Raw genomic sequence first — 20,701 nt, 5'->3', positions numbered from 1 at the left:
AGCTCAGAGTCACAGAACATCAAAATTAGATACACCTGCCTTACACCCTAGTGACCGAGCCACCACCCACCTAACCAAACAACCCCTTCTCCCAACCAGTCGACCTTCCCTTCCACTCAACCCCTCTGCAGAGCCACCTCCTGCAACTGCCGCACCACCATCATCACCACCAACTCCACTGCCACCACCACACCTCCACTATCATCACCCTATCACCCAACAACAAAACCCCTCTCACCCCTAGCCCTCTAGTTCCCTAATTTCTCATTTTTTCACGCTTCTCTTCCTGAAACCCTAGGCGTGAAAAAATTGATAAATTAGGTAACCTAGAGTTGCAATTAGAGCATGGGAATGGAGTAGGAGCAATTACAAAGCATGGGTCGACGATTTCAAGCATCAATTTCAAAGAAATTAGGTAAACCTAATTTAACTGATTTTTGGGGAAGAACCCTAATTTTGTAATTTAGGGAAATTATGTTGTGGGTATAAATTGGGGCTATGAGTTGTGTTAGAAAGCATGTTTGGACTAGCCTACATCCAGGACTCTCATGTCCTATTAAATTTCAATTTTCAGTTTCTTGCTCATGTTAGTTGCTTCCTGTTATGCTCATTTCAGTTCACTTGTTATGCTTATGTTCATAGTTCTGTTAATGTGTTAGCTTATGCTCATTTCAGTTCACTTGTTATGCTCATTTCAGTTCAGTTCAGTTTCACATTTCTGTTATGTTTATGTTCATGTTATAATTGCATTTGTCTCCTGTTAATGTCTTAGAAGTTTGTATGTGTGCATTGTTAGTTCAGGTTATGTTAACTGTATTGTAGTGCTTAAATGTCATAGAATTGATGATACCTACTTGAATGACTGCATCTGTGATCAGTTGTGCTGTAAGAAGACAACTGATTCTAGGGGTGAAAGAATGATGGTAGAATTCAGTGTGATACATGTTCAGTTAGATGGAGTAAACCTTGCTGCATAGTGTGAATTGAGTAGTGGGAGGAAACTAGTGCTCACTAGTGACAATGAGCAAGCTAGCTCTCTTCCCACTCTAAAAGAGTGCCTTAGTTTAGCTCCATGTTAGCTTAACCTTCTTCCCCTGCCTTAGGCTAATTGCCTTTGTCTCATTTTGTTTTGCTTTTGTGCATTGTTTTGTTTTCTGCTGTTTAGTTCTTTCATTGCTTTGCATTGTTTGTTTCCCCTGCTGCTATTTCTTTTCCTGTTGTGCACTTGCCTTGCTGTGCACTTTCATCTGCTGCACTGTTGCTGCACTGCTTGTGCAGTTGCTACTGCTGCTACCACTTCCATTGCAGCTGCTGCTGCTGTTTTCTTTTACTGCCTTTGATTGCTTGTACATTCTGCTGCTTTTTGCTTGCACTGCTCTGTGGCTTAGGTCTTTGCCACTGTGTTGTTTTCCTTTGGCTTGATCTGCTGCAGCTGTTGCTACCACTGTTGTGCATTGCCTTTGCTTTCCCTCTTTATGTTGCAGATGCTGTTACTATTGTCTGTTGCTACCAAGCTTGCTGCCAGGCTCACTTTTTCTGCCAAGGTTTCTGCCAAGGTTGCTGCCAAGGTTGCTGCTGCTGTTGCTGCTGCCATTTCCCTGCTGCAGCTCCTGCATCAGACTACCACTCCTGCCCTGTTGCTGCTCTCCACTGCTGCTGCCACTGCCAAGCTGCTGCCACTTCCTCTCCTGTGCAGTCTTGCCACTGCTGCTGCCAAGCCAAGTCCAGTTCTTTCAACAACTGAGTCCAAAGCCCAAAAGGCCTAGTTCAATAGCTAAGCCCAATACATCTCAAGCCCAAGGCTCACTTCAAACTGAAGCCCAATTCAGTCATCTGTGGGCTTAACCAAAGCCCATTTGTTTAAGACCAAAGCCCAAAATTTCATTAAGGCCAAAGCCTAGTGTATTGATAGGTTAGAGCCAAAGACCAATTCAATTAATTTGTGGGCTTAACCCAAAAAAAAAAACTGAACTCACTTTAAGGCCTAAGCCCATTTGCACTCCTAAAGAACAAACTGAGCCCAAGCTCAGTTCTTTTTATTAAGAACAAACCCAATAGTACATTAAGCCCAACACTTCCAAAGGGCTTCTAAGCCCAAAGCAAATTTAGGAACCCAATCAGCTAAAACACATTTCCGAAACACACCCGATCTCTGTGGATCGACCCGTACTTGCACGAGCTACAACTGACGACCGTGCACTTGCGGTATTACTGTAGGCCCGTTTTCATCGCATCATTTCTATACGCTTTCCCGGGTCCACCAAGTTTTTGGCGCCGCTGCCGGGGATTGGTGCTGTGTTTTATCTGTGTTTTCTTAGCTATTTTGTATTTCATTTCATAGCATTTGCATCTGCATCTGCTTCATTTCATTTGCTGTTGGACCTGCTGATTCTGAACCTGTTTTTCCTCTGCTGGGACGCCACTAAGGAAAAGAACCAAAACCCAACTGGGTTTTTGCAACAATATCAGAGCAGCTGGGCTGTGCTAGAAAGGTAAGCCTAAACCCATTCAATTGAGAGAACCCAACCTGTGGGCTTCCAAATTTTTAATTGTGGGCTTGTAATAATTAACCCAATTTTTTTGGGATTTTTATTTTTCTATTTTGGGTTTGTAATAATTTATTTTTGGGCTTGTTTGTTTAATCTGTGGGCTTGTATTTATTGTGTGGGCTTGTTTAATTTGGACTTGTATTTTGGACTCTGGGTTTAAACCCAGCTGAGCTTATAACTGATTGTGGACTTGTAAGTGGACCTCGAAACCAAAGTTTTAAAACAAACGTCGGGCCTTAACCAACTGGGCCAAATTAAACTTTCAAAATTAAAACTTGGATTTTCGTAAGCCGCAGCCTTCATTTCATTAGAGGCTTGCACAGTGGGCGTGCTCCCATTTCAAAAACCAAATTTTATTTTCTTATTTGCTTAACTTAAAAAAAAAAAAAAAAAAAATTATTTATTTTCTTTTGCTCCCATTTTAAACCAAATTTTCTTTTTCAAAAATTTTCCCATCAAAACCAAAATTTTCCCATAAACCAAATTTTTAAAATTTTCCCATTTAAAACCAAATTTTGGGCTTCGCAACATAGTTACTTAGCTCTTGAGCCAATCATGTCTGGATTTTGGTCTGCTCCTGGAGATGGAAATAAAACTCTTAGAGAACTTGCTTATGGACAAACTTCACGTTATGAACCTTCCACGGACCATGATGTCAATAGTCATAGGAATTATTATGGACATTTTCAAAGTCCCGAGCCGCAATACATGAACCCTAATGACTATTCATACATGCATCATTCATCGCAACGTGAAAATGAACATTTTGCTAGTGCCTCACTCACACAATCATCATTTATGGATCAAATAGAAGCTCGAATCGCAGCTTTAGAAATGCAATCACATGAGGAATCTGTCACATCTAATTTTCTTAGGCAACCTGAAATCTATGCATGTCCCGCATGTGGTAGTTTAGACCACCATGTTGAACATTGTCATGTTTTGCATAATTTTAGGCCATCAAGAGAAAATCCAATGTATGAAATGCCCATGAATTGTGAGAATGGTAGTCATTGGGACCATAATCAATCCTTTGAGGGTTGCGATCAATATTTTGAAAACCCTAATGACCATGCACACATGTACCATTCACCACAGTTTGAACATGAAGAATTTTGTACTCCCATGAATTTAGACTCCACCACAGAAGCTTTAAGACTCTGTAAGCAAGATTATGATAGATCTACAGCACGAATTCATGCACATTTAGATCAGATTTTGCTTCACAGACAAAAGGAGGAAATTCATGAGGAAATGTATGTTGTCCCTAATGAAGTGTCTAGTCCCATTCATGAAAATAATGTTGAATATAAACCTAATTTAGAGGAACATGAATCGACTAATGACACCACCACTGTTAATGAGGACCAATATGCATGCTACCATGATGATGATTATGATGATATGTTAGAAGAACATGGAAATATTGTGGAACCTGTTGGTTCAATAACATATGGCTTCTCGCCCTCGACCTTCATGAATGTTGTTCTTTCTAATACTCATTGTAATTCATATGATTTTGATATTGACATGGGATTCGTACAATTATTCTGTGAAGATGAACATGACATAGGAATAGTTGAATCTTCTGTAGACACTAATATGCATGAAAATATATTTGATGTGTCTGATTCTCTACCTAGGTCACATTGTGATATTTCTCCTGATTTGCCGATGCATGAGAATAAATTTGTTGATGATGTTGATGATTCTGAGTATGAACTTGCCAATGTGAATGATGATTGTGAGCATGATGTGACATGTGTAGATGAGTTAGAAGATTTTGATTTGATTGATAATGATATGCCTATTCTTCTACCTAAGTCACAATCTGTTAGCCTTCCACCCAACCTAGATTTGGTTTGTGCCAATATTGTAAAACCAATTTTTCTGAAAATGCCTAACCTAGGTTTGGAACTGTGTGCTTCCCAAGTCCTCTTGGACTATTTTTCATCCAAATATAATACATTTGAGGAACCACAGTTGGAATTAGCATGTTTGCCTGTCCCTAGCACAGTTCATTTCGAGCTAGACCTTTTGCATGATGAACCCCCGAAACTGCGCGATTTTGTTTTCAAAACTATATCTTCTGTAAAATCCAGGTTTGGGGGTAGCTCATTTTGTTTCACAGTTTCACTTGCATTTCTTTCCCGTTATTATTGTGTGAAGCTGTTGAAATGTCTACACTTCGTCTTTTGGGTTGATCCTCAACTCTTTAGATTGTTAGTGTATGGTGAATTTTTTGTATATAATCCAGTAGATAAAAATTTCTTAAAAAAAAAACACCCTTTTGTTCCTTTTGTATATATTTTGCTAATCCAATATCATCTCGGCTGAAATATGTTGGATTTTTTGCCTTGAATAAACGGAGTTTTAATTCTGCTTTCGCCGAAATCGGGTATTCTCTCTCCTTTTACTCTACTCAGCATGTCCCTTTCCATATGTTGTTTTATAATTCTTTCCATATTTTGAAACATTGAGGACAATGTTTAGTTTAGGTTTGGGGGTATAGAGTAGATGCCATGATAAATTTCCATAAATGAAAACAAAACTCCTTCTTCTTTTTGAAAAAAAATTGAAAAATTCAAAAAAATTAAAAAATGAAAAATCATAAAAAATGGAGCTCATTTACCTTGAAATGTTGACTCTTGTGCAAATATGTATTTTTATTAGGAGTCTTAGTCTAGATATTTAGGCACCCTGATTCTAGCACAATTCACATAGTGATAAGAAATTTGCACGCGCACGATCTACCAATACATGTATGGCCTCGATCTTCAAGGTGTTGGATAGGAAGTTACGATTGCCAATCACTTTAGAATACTGAACGAAACTGGACTAGCTTGTTCTTTGGTTGGTTGGGATAGAAGATGAAGGTTACATTAAGAAAAACAACCATCGAATTTAACTGGGTGCATCAAAAAGGGCTACCTCTTGCAAAGTGTCATGTAATTTTTTATTTCCTTTTGTATTTTTATCAAAAATGTTTCCTTATTGCTAAAAAAAAAAAAAAAAAAAAAAAAAAAAAATCGATGTATATATTCAGAAAAAAAAAAAAAAAAAAAAAATCAGAAAAATACCAAAAAAATCAAGTATTTATCAATTCCATCATCTCTTGTTCCAAAAATAAAAAGAGATTTGTCAATGTAAATAAGAGTCATGTAAAGAGTTATTTTTGTTGTTTTGTTGTAATAAGCAAGGAGGGTGTATGCCATTGATGTACAACGCGAGAAATTGTGAAATACCTCCAACTCATTCACAATTCTCGTAAAGTCCGGACAGCTAGCTAGATTTCGACCTCAGTTCTTAGCCTGAGAAACTATCTCTTGGTGATTAGTAGTCATGACTTCAGATCTTTCTTTACACATGTGTAGATACACTTTACACTCTTATCACATGTCCTTATTTGTTATCAGTGCTAGGATTGTGCCTTCGATAGCTAGATTGACATCTCCATTTTGCTGTGAGCTTAACTGTTTTGCACATGTCACGTTTGATGGAATCTGAGCTTATTTTTTTGTCCTTAGGTTTTGTAGGCACACCTCTGGTAAACCTTCACGAGACTTCAACTCGTCCACTAGGGACACTTAGTGGTTTAAAAGGCTTAGTGCATACGCTAAATGCATTCGAGAGACCAGCGACAGTGGTATAGTTAGGATTTCCTTAGTTTTGTTTTACTTGAGGACAAGTAAAATTCAGGTTTGGGGGTATTTGATGAGTGCCAAATATTGTATATATTTATCCCTTTTTGTTGGCATTTTAACTCATCTTTTGTGCAGTAATTCTACATTTTATCCCATATTCTGTATTTTCATTGTTTTCAAGAATAAATATTTTTATTAATTATTTTTGCATTTTTAGGTAGTAAATAAAGTTCGGATGAGTCGCGGAGCGAAAAGAGCAGAAAAGTAGTGAAAAGCCGGGAGAAATTACGCAAGGAAGCCGCGAAGAATGGTGCGCACAACCTCATTTTCTACACACAAAAGCGCCTCCGTCCTCAGCCATCAGATCATTTCTCAGAAGCATCCGACGGTCGCTCCTTGCTGAGCATCAAAATCTGATGTCTCTGCCAAGCACCACAGCGCTGAAATTCCAAGCCTTCAGATTAGATGGTAGTTGAATCCAACGGTCGCTCCCTTGCTGTGCATCAAAGTTTGATATCTCCGCCTAACACTACAACACCTAACTCCATCTGGCATCGTTGATTTTGTTGTATCATATAATCCAACGGTCGCTCATCGCTTGCCTCCGCATCACCGTCCGATCTACCAACCATCTTCGCATCTCGCAGCTCAGAGTCACAGAACATCAAAATTAGATACACCTGCCTTACACCCTAGTGACCGAGCCACCACCCACCTAACCAAACAACCCCTTCTCCCAACCAGTCGACCTTCCCTTCCACTCAACCCCTCTGCAGAGCCACCTCCTGCAACTGCCGCACCACCATCATCACCACCAACTCCACTGCCACCACCACACCTCCACTATCATCACCCTATCACCCAACAACAAAACCCCTCTCACCCCTAGCCTTCTAGTTCCCTAATTTCTCATTTTTTCACGCTTCTCTTCCTGAAACCCTAGGCGTGAAAAAATTGATAAATTAGGTAACCTAGAGTTGCAATTAGAGCATGTGAATGGAGTAGGAGCAATTACAAAGCATGGGTCGACGATTTCAAGCATCAATTTCAAAGAAATTAGGTAAACCTAATTTAACTGATTTTTGGGGAAGAACCCTAATTTTGTAATTTAGGGAAATTATGTTGTGGGTATAAATTGGGGCTATGGGTTGTGTTAGAAAGCATGTTTGGACTAGCCTACATCCAGGACTCTCATGTCCTGTTAAATTTCAATTTTCAGTTTCTTGCTCATGTTAGTTGCTTCCTGTTATGCTCATTTCAGTTCACTTGTTATGCTTATGTTCATAGTTCTGTTAATGTGTTAGCTTATGCTCATTTCAGTTCACTTGTTATGCTCATTTCAGTTCAGTTCAGTTTCACATTTCTGTTATGTTTATGTTCATGTTATAATTGCATTTGTCTCCTGTTAATGTCTTAGAAGTTTGTATGTGTGCATTGTTAGTTCAGGTTATGTTAACTGTATTGTAGTGCTTAAATGTCATAGAATTGATGATACCTACTTGAATGACTGCATCTGTGATCAGTTGTGCTGTAAGAAGACAACTGATTCTAGGGGTGAAAGAATGATGGTAGAATTCAGTGTGATACATGTTCAGTTAGATGGAGTAAACCTTGCTGCATAGTGTGAATTGAGTAGTGGGAGGAAACTAGTGCTCACTAGTGACAATGAGCAAGCTAGCTCTCTTCCCACTCTAAAAGAGTGCCTTAGTTTAGCTCCATGTTAGCTTAACCTTCTTCCCCTGCCTTAGGCTAATTGCCTTTGTCTCATTTTGTTTTGCTTTTGTGCATTGTTTTGTTTTCTGCTGTTTAGTTCTTTCATTGCTTTGCATTGTTTGTTTCCCCTGCTGCTATTTCTTTTCCTGTTGTGCACTTGCCTTGCTGTGCACTTTCATCTGCTGCACTGTTGCTGCACTGCTTGTGCAGTTGCTACTGCTGCTACCACTTCCATTGCAGCTGCTGCTGCTGTTTTCTTTTACTACCTTTGATTGCTTGTACATTCTGCTGCTTTTTGCTTGCACTGCTCTGTGGCTTAGGTCTTTGCCACTGTGTTGTTTTCCTTTGGCTTGATCTGCTGCAGCTGTTGCTACCACTGTTGTGCATTGCCTTTGCTTTCCCTCTTTCTGTTGCAGCTGCTGTTACTGTTGTCTGTTGCTACCAAGCTTGCTGCCAGGCTCACTTTTTCTGCCAAGGTTTCTGCCAAGGTTGCTGCCAAGGTTGCTGCTGCTGTTGCTGCTGCCATTTCCCTGCTGCAGCTCCTGCATCAGACTACCACTCCTGCCCTGTTGCTGCTCTCCACTGCTGCTGCCACTGCCAAGCTGCTGCCACTTCCTCTCCTGTGCAGTCTTGCCACTGCTGCTGCCAAGCCAAGTCCAGTTCTTTCAACAACTGAGTCCAAAGCCCAAAAGGCCTAGTTCAATATCTAAGCCCAATACATCTCAAGCCCAAGGCTCACTTCAAACTGAAGCCCAATTCAGTCATCTGTGGGCTTAACCAAAGCCCATTTGTTTAAGACCAAAGCCCAAAATTTCATTAAGGCCAAAGCCTAGTGTATTGATAGGTTAGAGCCAAAGACCAATTCAATTAATTTGTGGGCTTAACCCAAAAAAAAAACTGAACTCACTTTAAGGCCTAAGCCCATTTGCACTCCAAAAGAACAAACTGAGCCCAAGCTCAGTTCTTTTTATTAAGAACAAACCCAATAGTACATTAAGCCCAACACTTGCAAAGGGCTTCTAAGCCCAAAGCAAATTTAGGAACCCAATCAGCTAAAACACATTTCCGAAACACACCCGATCTCTGTGGATCGACCCGTACTTGCACGAGCTACAACTGACGACCGTGCACTTGCGGTATTACTGTAGGCCCGTTTTCATCGCATCATTTCTATACGCTTTCCCGGGTCCACCATCGGCCCACTAACGAGTTCAACTAGCGTGATCGGTTACAAGCTCAGCTGGGTTTAAAAACCCAGAATACAAAATACAAGTCCAAATTAAACAAGCCCACAAAAATTAAATACAAGCCCACAAATTAAACAAACAAGCCCACAAATAAATTATTACAAACCCAACAGAAAATAAGATAAGCCCAAAAATTGGCTTTAATATTACATGCCCACAATTAAAAAAATTGGAAGCCCACAATTCGGGTTCTCTTAAATGGGTTACCTTTTAAGCACAGCCCAGCTGCTCTGATATTGTTGCAAAAACCCAGTTGGGCTTTGGTTCTTTTCCTTGGTGGCGTCCCAGCAGAGGAAAAACAGGTTCAGAACAGCAGGTCCAACAGCAAATGAAGTGAAGCAGATGCAGATGCAAATGCTATGCAGTGAAATGCAAAAATAGCTAATAAAACAACAAGAAAAACACAGCACCAATCCCCGGCAACGGCGCCAAAAACTTGGCGCGCCCGGAGGAGTGTATAAAAATGAAGCGCAATGAAAACGCGGGCCTACAGTAATACCGCAAGTGCACGGTCGTCGGTTGTAGCTCGTGCAAGTACGGGTCGATCCACAGAGATCGGGAGTGTTTTGTTGTGTTTAGCTATTTGGGCTCTAAATTGCTAATGGGCTCAGTTAGTTTGTTTGTAATGATGAAGTGCTTTAGGCCTTGGGCCTTTGAGTTGAACTGAGCCTTGGACTCAGTTGGTTTGGTCTTAAAATGAATTGAACTGGGCCTTAATAATGAACTTGGGCTTGGAGCCTTAATGAACTGGGCTTTGGTTAAGTTCAATGAACTGATGGGCTTTTGGTCTTAGAAACTGGGCTTGGTTTAGCTAGGCCTTTGGATAGAACTGTGGACTTGGGCTTTTGGATTGCTGTGAGCCAAGCTCAGTTGCAGCAGCAGCAGTGGAGCAGCACAACAACAGGAAGGAAAAGGCAGCTGCAGCAACAGCAGCTGCAGCAAGGGAAGAAAGCAACAACAGCAACAGGGTTGCAGCAGCAGCAACAATACTGCACAGTAGCTGCACAAGCAGTGCAAGTAATAGCAGCAGCAGAACAAGGAGAAGAGAAGGCAGTGCAAGTAGTGGTGGCACTAAGCCAAGGTAACAGTGGCAAAACAAGGCAATGAAGAAAAGGCAATGCAGTAAACAACAACAATGGAAATACTAGACAACAAAGAAAGATGACAATGAAGAAAACAGTGTGAACAAGATAAATGAACCAAGGCCTAAGGCCAAGGGCAGGGATGTGGAGAAGAAGTAACAAAGCAAAGCTAAGGCATTCATCTAGAGTGGGAAGAGAACTAGCTTGCTCATTGTCACTAGTGAGCACTAGTTTCTCCCCACTACTCAATCAACACAATGCACCCAGGTTTTAACTTATCATTCCATTAAACTAACATTACATGGACACAATCATCAACAGGAACATGCACATTTAACAGGAACATCAACAGAATTATCATTAACAGGGGACAAACATTAACAATGAACAAAATTAACCTAAACAGGATACTAACATAACATTTGCAAAAAAAAATCAAAACAATTAAAATTAAACTGACATAGGACAGTGAAATTGATAAAGACAGTGAAATTGAAAATCAAAAGAAATTAAGAGTAGACATTAACATGGAATTAACATTTAACACTAACAGGAAATTAAAATTGAAACCCTAAATTGAAACTTAATTGAAATTTAAGAACTGAAATTAAACCTAAACTAACCCAATTTTGGGGGAATCTCGGCTAGCCCAAGAACACCCTCAAATTGCTCCACACACTCTCTATTTATAGCATACAAATACCCAAATTTCGAAACCCTAATTTTACAGACCTAGGGTTTGATTTTTTTACCTAATTTGATGTAGCAACATCAAATTAAACTCGACCCATGCTTCTATTTGTCCTCCTCTACCTCTCCATGCCTTCAATTTCTCTCTAGCACACGTTAATCCATCAACCCATAACCTAGGGTTTAGGTTAGGTAATAAGTTGATGGGATAAAGGGCTAGAAGGATGGGGGAAGCTATCAATCACGTGTAGGATGATAGGGTGGCAGTGTGTGAGCTCGAGGTGGTTGTGGCAGGGCGTTTGGTGGCGCGACAGGGAGAAGGTGGTTGTGGCAGGGTGATGGTGGTTGCAGAGGGTGAGGGGAGAAAGAGAAGATGGTGTCGATGAAAAAGAGTGAGGGGGGTGTTTGGTTGGGTAGGAATAGGGTTAGGTATTAGGATGTTGAGCGGATGTATCGGAATTCGATGTCCAGTGAGTTAAAGCGTTGGATCGACACATGTGGATCGAATCTATCGGCTGAGATGGCAATGCTTGCAGCGACCGTGGGATTGTGAGACACAACAAAACTGATGGCTCCAGATGGAGTTAGGTGCTGTAGTGTTAGACAAGAGCTTCAGAGTTTGATGCACTGTGATGAAGCGACCGTCGGATGCAAATGTAATCTAATCTGACGGCTGAAGATGGAGGCAGTTATGGATATAGAAAATGGGTTTGGGTAAGGGTTTGGGGCCTTGGGTATGCCAAGCCCATATATTCTTTAAGAAAAATTCTTCCTTCTTGAGCCCATTCCTAGCTCTTTGGACTTGTGCGCACCATTTTTCGCGGCTTCCTTGCGTAATTCCTCCCGGATTTTCACTACTTTTCTGCTCTTTTTGCTCCGCAAGTCATCCAGACTTTATTTATTACCCTAAAAATGCAAAATTAAGTAAGAAAAATATTTATTCTTGAAAACAATGAAAATACAGAATATGGGATAAAATGTAGAATTAATGCATAAAAGATGAGTTAAATGCCAACAAAAAGGGATAAATATATACAATATTTGGCACTCATCACACACCATAACTGATAATGGTTGCTAAGGTATATTCTGGTCTTTTTGATGAAACCTTTTTCGGTTTCATCCCTTTTTCATTTTTTCAAATTGGTTCCACTAGAATTGTATTTGGTGATATTTATTGTATTCTGACATAACCATGAGTTTGTTTGATGTAATCATAGTTGGATACACCATTTCTACTTTGGTTTCACCATAACCATGTGTTTGTTTTATGTATTCTTTACATAACTTGGGTGTGTTTATTTCTAGTTTTTCTGATGAAACCAAATCTGGTTACATCATTTTCAGTTATTGGTGAGTCCATATGTCAGTTGTTGTTTGTTTGATGGTTTAATTTTGGTTTCACAATAGGTAAAAATAAGAGAAACATAGCAGTGGAGGGGCTCGTTGCATCATTTGTGCACGGTAGCAACAGAAATAAAGGCATTGATACATAACAAATAACTGCATATGAAGGCTCTCGTATCATGTCCATTTTATCGTTTCTTCGAGCCCTTAAATGATGGTGTATTGGAAGAAGACGAGATCATCCATTATGATGGTTTTAAGTTCACTTGAACAAAGAAAAGATGGTATGCTCCCACATTGTTTCAGAGTAGCAAGATCAAAGGAAATGACCAAAGTTTGCATGTAAGATACTCCTTGAGAACGGAGAATAATACTCACATGTGGTGCCCCATTTAGTGTACTGTCAACTAACCTGCAATGTTGTTGTAAACTTGTAATATCCTTCTGCAAAATTATGTTTTCTTTCAAAAGATTCCAATGATTATAATAGTTTAAAAAGGTTTAAATGGTGTATGAAAGGTTTCAATTATGATTGTCAACAATACTGTGTTGTGAAAGATGAATAAGAAAAGTGACCGTAAAACAATGGTGAAACCAAAAAGGGTTCCACCAAAAATATGATGAAACCTATTTTGGTTGCACCAAATTATAAAGGCCGGCCCTACAAAAAATCTGACAAACTTGATACAAAAAGTCTGAAAAGATTAAAAATATATAACTTTCTCATTTGTCTCTTCCTACATCATCTACTGTGTTGTCAAAGATGCAGAAGAAAAGTGACAGTAAAAAAATGGTGAAACCAAAAAGGGATCCATCAAAAATATGATGAAACCTATTTTGGTTTCACCAAATTATAAAACTAAAACTGAAAGTTACAAGAGGCAACCCTGCATAAGATAATGCTTCCAATAGCTCCTCTGCTTTGGAAGAAGAAAAATCAGGAAAAATTGCTTGCTTTGTGGAGATCCATTGGACACCTCTAGCTTCTGTGTGAAAACACGTCGAGCAAGATCACACACGGAACAAATATCCCTCCTATTCATTCCAGTCTGAATGCACTTTTCCACCCCCTGCCATGTCATATTCCCTAACCAAATATCCTCATATTCATTAACATGTATTGGAGGACCGATATTAATTTTCAGTGGCAAAAAAGCAAAAGGCTCGACCATCAAAATTCCTTCTATACTGCGATAATTCTTGTGAAATTTCAAGTGAACAATCCCGAATAGTGCTATCTTGTTTTCCAGTATTAGAGCTATCATTCAGCTCCTTTATGCCACTCAAATTCACAGTATGCAAGTAAGATGCTACACAAGCCCACGGGATAAAATCCACAATTTCTCTTTCACCATTTCCTCATCCCTATGTACATTCCCACTTTTTGAAGTCTAATTTAACCAGTGCCGGTGGATTCACAACTGTAAGTTTCTATAAATGCAAAACTAAATTACTTTCTAACAAATGTACTCTAATAAACATTAACTGTGAGCAAGGAACAGTCACAATTACCTCTTATTCCTTTGAGATTGATCACTAATAGGTACAATAAGTCCACTAAACACCGTAATGCTTCATCACCATCTTGTTATCTCCTATCTTGCACCTTCTTTATATTCAATGAGCATCGCTTCTTAAAGAAAAAACACCAACCATTTCGGTGGTGGACAATATTATCTGTCAGCAACGAGTTGGTTTCGTCCACAAAAACCGACAAAAATTAGCAAAAATTAGATAATATCAAAATTGGTCACCTAATCAAGATCCGCCAGTAACAACTCAAATTCAAAAATCAAAACTAGTAGATCTAAAAATCCTAATTGAAACATAACCAAAAACCCAGCAATTTACAGTTGAATCATCATTACCACCCGACACCACTACCCATAACTACGATTTCATTGATCACTGAATTTGAAAACTATATACTCTGATGATGATGCGACGGAGGTAGTGTTGGTGTTGCTGGAGGATTAGGACATGGTGGTGGATTTGGGGGTGGTGTGAAAGTAGTAGGAGGAGGTGTTGCTGGTGTTGGTAGGGAAAATGAGGAGGAAGATGTGTGTTTGGTGAACGTTAATGATCATGGTAGTGGTTTTGGTGGTGGTCTTAGCAGTAGTAGGAGGTGGTGGGGAAAGGGGAAGGAGGAAGAGGCGCTGTTGGTGGTTGTTGTGTAAAAGAGAGGGATATAGAGAGACGATAAATCTAAGCACGGAGAAGGAGAAGAAGAGGGCAAGCTAGGTATTTTCAAAATAGGAAATAAAATCTAATTTACACATTTTTAAAATATTTGGAGTTTTTGTATCATTTTCAGGGAAAATGAAGTTCTTATATTCTCAACATATGGATGGAGTTTATGTACTCCAAATAGTACCACTTGGTTTTTTAGAGCTTAATATGTAAAACAAAACATAAAATTTATGTGTTCAATGAAGTTAATTACAATTCCTATGACATGTATAGGTAACTGTTCTCATCCACGACCAGAGGAAGTTGTAATAGGTGATTTTTCATTTGTAAATCCTTCGATGACTCTGTCTCGTCATTGGAATCAGAGTTGATTAGGGATCCGGATGTTAGAGAAAACTAAAATCTAGTTTGAATCACACATTAATTTCACTTTAGTTTTATCAAAACAGATGATGTGCACATATCTGCGGACGTATATAATTTCTCAACCAGAACACCAACAGGCTAATGTTTTTCTCGAAGATGTAGCTGTGCATGGTTCCACATATGGTATTTATGTTTTCATTTTTATTTATTTATTATGGATATTTGTCTCATAGAAAATTTAATAAAATAACATTATTAATCTTTTTAATCCGGTAAGATTTATGTGCTCGCGAATTTTAAACTCAAATAACTGATATGAAAATCCAATGACTTTGTGGAACTATGATACCAGATTAATTTCATATTGATTTTATTTAGAAAATTAGACATAATCTCAAATAAATTATGATATCAGAAAGAATATTATGACTTTGGGGTCACAAAAGAGTAATCAAAGTTATGTTCGGGTCACCAAACTGTTTTAAATAGAGTTTGGATCACAGGCCCGCCGATGACAGTTAGTAAAGCTAATTAAACACTTAAATTATTTACGCCACAGTAATTTCCGTTAAACTCGTGTATGGTTGGCGTCACACCCAGAGCGCACGTTAGCTTCCACGTTACAAACATTAAATTGTGTTTGGTGTGTCACTCTCTCTAAAACACTCTCTCCTTCCTTCATCCAATTCCTGAAATTCCCCTCTTTCGAAACACTAATAACTCCAGAAATCTCAATTCCCTAACAGAGAATCCATCAATTTCTTTCTCACTGTTATCTCCCAATTTCTTCCAAATTACATTAAGCTTCTTCAAAACCCCCCAAATTTCATTCTCAAAAATGAAACTTTCAATGACCTAAATCAGATTTGCTTGGGTTTAATGGCACCGAGTAAGAGAAGAAGAGGTGGTTCTAAAAAAGCTTCTTCTACTTCTGCTGCTGCTAAGAAACGTAAAAAATCTGAAATTTCTACTGTAAATGTATTGCCCCAAGAAAAAGAAGAAGAAGAAGAAGGGACAGAAATTGAAACAGTGGTGGAAGAAATAGAAGAAATTCCTGCAGATCCAGTTGAACCTCCTGTAGATTGTGGTAAAGCTTCTTCTTCTACTGCTAGGAAATTGGGGAATAAAAATGAAATTTCATCTGAAAATGTATTGACCCAAGAAGAAGAAGAAGAAGAAGAAGAAGAAGTAGGGAAAGTAATTGAAAGAGTGGTGGAACAAACACTGGCACATCCTGCACTTCCAGTTGAACCTCCTGTAGATTTGGATTCTGACTCTGGAGCTACCACTAAACGACCTCGGGGTCATGATGCGATATCTGGTAATTTGATTAGTACATTTAGTGTATGTGTTCTTGTTTAATAATCAGTTAATAATTTGTTTGTTCATAATTGTCTAGGTGTGGAATTGTGGCTAGCATTGTGTTTAGGAGTCTGATAATGTATCTGTTTTAAGTACACTGTTAGTATATATATCTGCTAGGACGGACTCAGGATACTTTGTGTGGTAGGGTTAAAATGTCAATTTGAAATTGCCAAGGCGGAGTCACAAAGTTAGTAGGCAAATGTAATTTTACCAATAGAATACTAGATATAACCAATTAAAGTTTAATAAGAAAACATATTGTAAGAACATAAAATGTGGTTCTATAAACAAGATTTATGTCTTTAAACTCTCATAACATGGGCTAAAATTACAAAAACTAACAACTGCATTAGCTAATTGTATATACAGTTTGGCTTAAACCAAATTCCCACAAAATCTGCGGAATAAAAATCTATTGTGTCGAAATCACGGACGGGCTAAAGCCTCTTTTAGCCCCTTGGCAGGTTCCCCTGTATATCTGGTGTCGTAGGTGGGGGTTTAGGAATCAATTTATACATATGTTCGGGTTTTGGAATCAAATTAATGTGTGGTAGCTTATGTGCAATTACATTTGTGATTGATTTAGTATCCAATTGTAATTTTTGCACTAAATATTAGAATGAGTTTAAGGTTAGGTTGTGGTTATTCTTATAGATAGTGATCTTGATAGCAAGGATCTCCAACAACCAATTTTTCGAAAGGAAGGTGATGATTCCTCGGCAGGTGGAGATTCTCCTGTAGGAGATGTTTCTTCAGGACAACAACAATTGTGTGAGGATCGAACAGAAGTGGAGGTTCTTGATTGTATAGTGAGTCATGAAATCTTTCACTTAAATTATAATGTATAAATTTCTTGGTTTTTAATTGTAGTTAAAACAGTTGTGATTTTGCTTCAACTGATCAAGTTATGGTTGGAAAGATGAAGTTCTTTCTTGATTGCGAAAGTAGGTTACCAACAGGCACTATGTGCATACATTATTCTTTCATTTATAGTCTCTTTGCAAAGTATAGATTTCGAGTTTAGATGTATTAGATATTAATGAAGGTCTTTTCAGCGATTTAAATTGTTTTTACTAGCCCAGTTGCAACTGAGAAAAAATCAAGTCTAGCGTAATAAAATTTCTTCATTGTTATTATACTATGGAATCTTTTTAACAATATGCACATGCTGTTGATTCTTCTTCTTTATCATTTATGCCTTTGACTTTGTAATTGAGTCGCTGAATCGCCAAATTTCATGTTTAGTTCGATACTGAAAGTATTGGAGATTCTGGAAGCGTTCATGTCAATTGAGTTTAATTTTATTTTCTTATTCAAGATGTTTTCTTGTTTTGAATGTTGAAAATTAGCAAGATGATAACAAGGAGAAAGGAGAAAGTGGGAGTGAACATATGGAAGCCTCTGTGTTCAAACATATGGATGCACGTGGAAGAAAAGTAGATTTGACACAGAGCTTTGTGAGCGATCAGGTATATGTTATTTTATACTATTTATAGGGAGATACAAGTGTGTTATTACTGATTAGTAAGCTTGGATTGGTACAAATAACTTGAGAAACTCAGTTTCTGTATCTTTGTTTAATTGATAGGTTTTTGACTCACGTGATGCTCTTATCGAGTGGTGTCAGGAGGTTGGAAGAAAAAATATGTCTGTGGTTGTGGTATCCAAGTCAAGGAATCCTGTTCTAGGAAGGCCTGCAATGTTGGAATTAGGGTGTGAAAGAGGTGGTGTGTACCAGGACCATAAGAAAAAAACAGATACATCAACACTGAAAGACCTTACAAAAAAGAGAGAATCAGGGACGAGAAAATGTGGATGTCCATTTACACTAAAAGGAGTGTGGATGGCAGGTGATAAATGGAAGGTTAGGGTCCACTGTGGTGCACACAATCATGAGCTACCAGAGACGCTTGTTGGCCACTCTGATGTAGCTAGGTTAAATGAGGAAAAGCAAATATTGGTCGATTGGGCTAAAAGTGGTGTTCGATCTCGGCGAGTGCTGAGCCCACTCAAACAGAGAAGCAAAGAGAACATGTCAACAATGAGGGCAATTGATAATGCAAGTGCTGCAATAAAACTTACGGAGGTTGAAGGGAAGTCAGCAATGCACACTCCTTTGGGTGTAAACGTGTCAACAATGAAGACAGTTAATAATGCAAGTGCATCAATAAAACTTATGGAGGTTGAAGGGAAGTCAGCAATGCAACAGGTACTAGGATTCCTGTTGAAACACCATTATGTGGAAAGGCATAGGAGAGATGAAGAGACAGATGAGCTGAAAGATATCTTTTGGGCCCATCCGGAATCTCTACAATTGGTCTTGGGTTTCCATTCGGTGCTCATTGTTGACTGCACTTACAAGACCAACCGGTTTGGTTCACCTTTGCTTCGGATTGCTGGTGTTACTTCTACAGGAAAATTGTTCACCGTTGCATTTATATTCATGGAGGCGGAGACAGAAGATCACTATGCTTGGGCTTTGACTCGTTTAAAGAGACTATTTTCGCCAAATGCTTTACCATCTACCTTTGTCACAGATGGAGAGCTCAAATTAGTGAATGCAATAGGTTCAGTCTTTCCAAAAGCAAAATGGCTGTTTTGCACATTGCATGTCTTAAAAAAGGTTTCAGAAAATTGCAAGCAATACTTTGAGTCCGATGAAGAATTTGAAAGATTTATGAAAGAGTGGACAAATCTGACTCAAGTGAGGACCAAAGACGAGTACGCTGATGCTTTCTGTGATTTTGTATTGACATGGAGAAGCTACCATGGATGCATCCAGTATTTACGTGATAATTGGCTACGACATAAAGAGCATTATGTACTGGCATGGACAAAGTTGATAAAGCATTTTGGAAACACGGCTATACATTGGGTTGGTACTTCTCATGGTAATTTGAAGAGTCAGCTAGCAGCTAGTAACTTCTCGACTTGTTGGACGACAATGCACCAGATGATATGCGACGAGCTAGTAGACATTAAAGCCTCCTTCGAGAAGAGTCTGATATCCATTCCACATGAATATCTGCTTCCTGCTTTTAAGGAATTGCGGGGTTGTGTTTCACATAAGGCGATGGCACTTTTATTGTTGGAGCGTAATCGTTCTGAAGATGTAGGCTTTGACGTAGGAGTTTGTGGGTGTGTCCTTCGCCTCTCTTATGGGCTCCCTTGTGCCCACGAGATAGTACAATATTTTCGTAATGGTACAGAAATACCTCTTTCTGAGATTGACTCCCAGTGGAAACTACTTTCAGCTATACCAGTGCCTGAAGAGCATAGCGAGTTCGATTACCTTCCAGAGTTGAAATCAGTGAGGGAGAGGTGGGAAAAAGCATCAAAATCTGAACGCGAGATAATGCAGAAGAAGTTAGAGGAAATTGCATGCTTGTAGAGTCTTCAGTTGGTATTGATCTGGTGAGCTCTTTCTTTCAGTATACTCGTCCTCTCTCTATTCTGTGATATAGTTTCCTTCTACTTTGTTGAGCCTTTCCAGTTCATTTAAAGGCCGCATTTAATATTCTGAAACATTATATATAGGTAGTGAAGCAGTAGATCCAAAATGACTTACTCTTGTCACTTAAGTTAGCAGATTTTTTTTTTAGTCATGGTTTTATCAGTGAATTTTGTTTCTTACGAAGCTGCAGTTGGAGGGGGTTTCTAGTTTGAAAATTTTGATAGTTCAAAATTTTGATAGCTCTTCTGCCTTGCATAGAAGAGCTGCCTCTTTGCATGAAATTTTCTTTCTAGCCTTTGCGATTTGTCTTCTTTTTATTATCTATTTGTACCTAATAGATTTAGATCTTGTTCATTGTTTTTTATGTAGGAACTGATGTCAGGTAGATCAACTGCTTGTGTCGGTTTTATCACTTGTGAGGAGATGTTAGAGATCCTGGGTAAGGACCACATCCTAGTAGTAATTTTACATCTTTTACAACTCAGATGAAGGAGCCAAGCTACGATGAAAAGTTTCAGATACATGTTTGGGCAGCAAAAATGTTAGTCTCTTTTTTCCTTGGATCGACTAACAGCATGTCACTCTGTTTTTCTCTGTGCTATATATCTATTTAAACAAATGAATGACACCTTGACTACCGGTAGAAAATTAATGTATAGTTAGTGTTGGAGAACTGGTCTGTTCGTGTATGATTATAAACATTCTGTTGTAAACTTGTAGTATGTAAAGTCGTGACGAGCTAAACTAATTACGAGGGTATGCACGGTGCATGCATCCTCGGTGGTGTTGTGCACATTGTTTGTGTTGGATCAGATTGTTTCTCAGTATTACATGACAATTGATGAATAGATTGTTTTTAGGAAGAAAATTCAGTCATTAACGAACTGGGCCTTGATGCCTGATGGAAACAGTCCAAGTGTGCTCAGAAATGGTGCAAACATTTTGAAAGCCTCAAGAGTCATTACAAGAAAAAATGATATTTACTGCCAATCACGCAATTGGGAATTTGTGGTGGGTCTTCTTAGATAACTGTGATTTTGCAAATTACTTGAGT

General features: G+C 38.7%; 1 protein-coding gene across 3 annotated transcripts; it reads left to right on the top strand.

The window, feature by feature from the left end:
* The first annotated feature begins 15,494 nt into the window (after positions 1 to 15,494).
* LOC113294821 (PKS-NRPS hybrid synthetase CHGG_01239-like) lies at positions 15,495 to 20,459 on the top strand. 3 transcript variants are annotated; one of them, XM_026543198.1, is made up of 5 exons: positions 15,495 to 16,149; positions 16,848 to 17,002; positions 17,543 to 17,662; positions 17,821 to 19,607; positions 20,017 to 20,459. In XM_026543198.1, the coding sequence occupies exons 1-4, from the start codon at positions 15,708 to 15,710 to the stop codon at positions 19,582 to 19,584; spliced, it is 2,481 nt and encodes an 826-aa protein (XP_026398983.1). In that variant the 5' UTR covers positions 15,495 to 15,707; the 3' UTR covers positions 19,585 to 19,607; positions 20,017 to 20,459. The 3 variants fall into 3 exon arrangements, with proteins under 3 accessions (XP_026398983.1, XP_026398982.1, XP_026398984.1); XM_026543197.1 differs by having other exon boundaries at positions 17,782 to 19,607; XM_026543199.1 differs by lacking the exon at positions 16,848 to 17,002 and having other exon boundaries at positions 17,547 to 17,662; positions 17,782 to 19,607.
* The last annotated feature ends 242 nt before the right edge of the window (positions 20,460 to 20,701 follow it).

This window comes from Papaver somniferum, chromosome 7 (assembly GCF_003573695.1).
Source record: "Papaver somniferum cultivar HN1 chromosome 7, ASM357369v1, whole genome shotgun sequence".
Taxonomy (NCBI): domain Eukaryota; kingdom Viridiplantae; phylum Streptophyta; class Magnoliopsida; order Ranunculales; family Papaveraceae; genus Papaver; species Papaver somniferum.
This window is presented reverse-complemented; position numbering and strand designations above follow the sequence as displayed.